This window comes from Otolemur garnettii, unplaced genomic scaffold, assembly GCF_000181295.1.
Source record: "Otolemur garnettii isolate 467f Iridium unplaced genomic scaffold, OtoGar3 scaffold00052, whole genome shotgun sequence".
Lineage (NCBI taxonomy): Eukaryota > Metazoa > Chordata > Mammalia > Primates > Galagidae > Otolemur > Otolemur garnettii.
Genome location: NW_003852447.1, coordinates 7191252 through 7194970, shown reverse-complemented (window position 1 = coordinate 7194970; position 3719 = coordinate 7191252). Strand labels below are relative to the sequence as shown.

General features: G+C 38.1%; 1 protein-coding gene across 1 annotated transcript in view; it reads right to left on the bottom strand.

The window, feature by feature from the left end:
• HECTD1 (HECT domain E3 ubiquitin protein ligase 1) overlaps positions 1–3719 on the bottom strand; it is a 112183-nt gene that overhangs the window by 17086 nt on the left and 91378 nt on the right. The window contains exon 30 of the mRNA XM_023514398.1: positions 1129–1351. Within this exon, the coding sequence (XP_023370166.1) occupies positions 1129–1351 (223 nt within the window). The remainder of the gene's footprint in view (positions 1–1128; positions 1352–3719) is intronic.

Sequence of the window (3719 nt, the reverse complement as noted above, 5' to 3'; positions counted from 1 at the left end):
CCCAGCTACTTGGGAGGCGGAGGCAGGAGACTCACTTGAGCCCAGGAGTTGGAGGTTGCTATGAGCTGTGGTGCCACGGCACTCTGCCCAGGGGAATAGCTTGAGGCTCTGTCTCAAAAAAAAAAAAAATTCACTGACTGCAACCATTCTGACAACCATTCTCATTTTACAAATAAGGAAACTGATGAATAAAAATGTTAAATAAGAATGGCGCCTGTAGCTCAAGCGGCTAAGGCACTAGCCACACACACTAAAGCTGGCAGGTTCGAATCTGGCCTGGGCCTGCCAAACAATGATAACTACAACCAAAAAATAGCTGGGTGTTGTGGTGGACACCTATAGTCCCAGCTACTTGGTAAGCTCAGGCAAGAGAATCGCTTAACCCCAGAAGTTTGAGGTTGCTGTGAGCTGTGATGCCATAGCACTCTACCCAGGGGGATAGCTTGAGGCTCTATCTCCATAAAAAAAAAAAAAAAAAAAAAAAAGTTAAATAAATCTCCCCAAGGTCACTGGTAATTCTTTGTTGAATGAACAAAGAAAAACAAACAAAAAAAAATTTATTCATTCATTATTTGTTATTTATTTGTTTGAGACTAGGTCTCACTCTGTCACCTAGGATAGAGTGCAGCAGCATGATCATAGCTCATGGCAGCCTCAATGTCCTGAGCACAAGCAATCCTCCCCTGCCTTGGCCTCTCAAACTGCTGGGATTACAGGTGTGAGCCACTGTGCCTGGCCCCCAAAAAGAAATATTTAGTATTTCATACACGACCCTAATCAAAGAGTTCAAATGATACTTTTTTCAACAATTACGTAAGAAGCCAGACTAGATTATTTCCAAAGGTCCTTCCAGTTCTAAAATTTAACCATAGGAAATCAGAAACACTTACCTGTTCAGTAGTACAGAGTTTACCCCTTTTTATAGAAGTAAAGCAACAGAAAAACCAAATCTTTTCCCCTTTTTATAGAAGTAAAACAACAGAAAAACCAAATCTTTTCCCCTTTTTATAAAAGTAAAGCAACAGAAAAACCAAATCTTTTCCTTTAATCCAAATTATGAAAACACAAAGCTTCTTGGCTCATATACTGTAACAAAATTTACTAAAACATTAAGTTAAAATCTCTTACGTGTATGTGGGCTCCCAAATACGCCTAAGTTTATCTGATTTCACATTGCCATTACAGGATAACTGAAGCAATTTTTGTACATAATAAAAGATGGTTGATCTGAAATTGGTGAGTGGTAATTCAACTTCTCGAGTTGTTCCAAGACCCGTTACTTTCAAAGTCAGGGCTAATCGAGGTGATGGAGTACATTCAACTTCTTCCAAGAGCTCTGAATGAGGTGTCCCTAATAATTTTGAAGACATGTGAAAACAATTATACTAAATAAGCAGTCCAGAAAGAACACTGCACTAGATGACAAGGCCACGTGAAATCCAAACACTTCTGCCATGCATTCGCTAAAAGATGTCAGCAACTTAAAACTGTCATGGGCTCAACATTTTTGATTTTGTTAATGGGAATAATAATGCCCAAGTTACTGAAAGACAGGCTGCTAGAATATAATATAGATGCATGAAGATCTCTCATTTTTATCTGAAAATACATACTAAATGTATGAATACTTAGGAAACATTTTAATTTTGTACATGAGAAAAATGAAATTATCCATAATTCTATATCCACGGGAAAAAACCACACTCTGGGCCAGTGACTTATCAGCCTTTCACTAATACTGAATGAGTGAATTGTGAGGTAAACACATACAAATATAATTAGGTTTATAATGTATTTGGTGGTGAACTCCTTTTTATTAGCTCATGAATCTTTTCTTCATATCATGATAGTTTTCTAAAACTTTATTTTATATACTGCATGACATCCCACTATACATTAATAGAGCCATGTCCCTGTTACTGGACATAGTTAAGGTCATTTCTAAGTTCTTGACAATCTAATTATTTTGCAGTCATCCATATATACAAAATGGTACAGGGCTAATATTTCTTTAGTATAAATTACTAATTGCAAAATTACTTAATTAGAAGGTATGAAATATAATACCAAACAACTCTACGCAAAGTCTGTCCTACTTATACTCTCTAGAGGTTATATCCCTTTTACCATAGAACAATATGAAAATACACCCATTTTCTTATTTCACATTGCCATGTAACACAAGTATCATTTTATCAGTTAAAAAGTATATTAATCAACAATTTAAGTCTTCTTTAAGGACAACATACTGATTATAGCAGTTGATATCTATTGAGGCACACCTTCAGGCTTACACAATTTAGGTGATTTGCCCATGTGTCAGCTTCCTGTTGCTATATTTTCACAAGCTGGGTATTTTAAAATGACACAAATTTATTACCTTGAAGGTCAAAAATCTGAAATGGATTTGCAGGATTTCATTTCTTCTAAACAGGCTCTCGTAAAGAGTCTGTTTCCTTGCCTTTGATAACTTCTAGGGGCTGCCCACATTCCGTGGCTCATGAGTCCTCATCACTTCAGTCCCCTTCCTTTATCAGATGTCCTTCTTTGAGTCCCCGCCTTCTGTTTATAAGGACTCTTGTGATTATACTGGGCCCATCTTGCTAATCCAGGATAATCTTTCCACCTTAAAATCCTTAATTATGGGGCGGCGCCTGTGGCTCAAAGGAGTAGGGGCACTGGCCTCATATACCGGAGATGGTGAGTTCAAACCCGGCCCCGGCCAAAAAAAAAAAAAAAAAAATTCTTAATTACATCTGCAATGTTTCTTTCTTTTGTCATGATTAGGGTACAACCACAGAAGCCAGAGGTTAGAATCTGAACATTTTTGGGCAGCCACGAGGATGCCTATTACACACTATCAAAAAGTTTTAAGGGATGAGGTTGCACTCAGGCCAACTGACTCTAGAGAACATGACTGAAACCACTTGCTATATATTCCTATAGCAAAACTAATCAAGTTTTTCTAATTTCTTGACAATATAATTTTTTTTTTTTTTTGAGACAGAGCCTCAAGATGTCCCCCTGGGTAGAGTGCCGTAGAATCACCACTCACCGCAACCTCCAACTCCTGGGCCAAGTGAGTCTCTTGCCTCTGCCTCCCAAGTAGCTGGGACCACAGGTGCCTGCCACAACGCCTGGCTATTGTTTTGGCTGCAGCCATCATTGTTGTTTGGTGGGCCCCGGCTGGATTCAAACCCGCCACCTTAGGTATATGTAGCTGGCGCCTTAGCCACTTGAGCCACAGGCGCAGAGCCAACAATATAAATATTTCAATAAATGTAAAAACTAATCAAGTTTTGCTATAGGAATATATCTTTTGCAATTTTGATACAGTAGAAACAAGAGTAAAAATAAATTTCCCGCCTTTTAAATGGGGCTTTGCTTTAAAAGTTGCACAAATACAAAACACACAGTGTTTATTTAATTTTTAAAAATTTGTAATTTGTTCATTTTTTTTTAAATCTAGGTTTTTTTGGCGGGGGAGGGGTATGGGGGAAAGACAGGGTCTCTGGGCTAGAATGTAGTGCAACCTCAAACTGCTCGAGTCCAGTGATCCTTGTCTACCTCAGAGTCCTAAGCAGCTGGGACTACATGCATATGTAACTACACCTTGTTACATGAAAAATTATTCTACTTTTTTATAGAGGTAAGATCTTTTTTTTTTTTTTTTAAGAGACAGAGTCTCAGCTTGGCGCCTGTGGCTCAAGTAGCTAAGG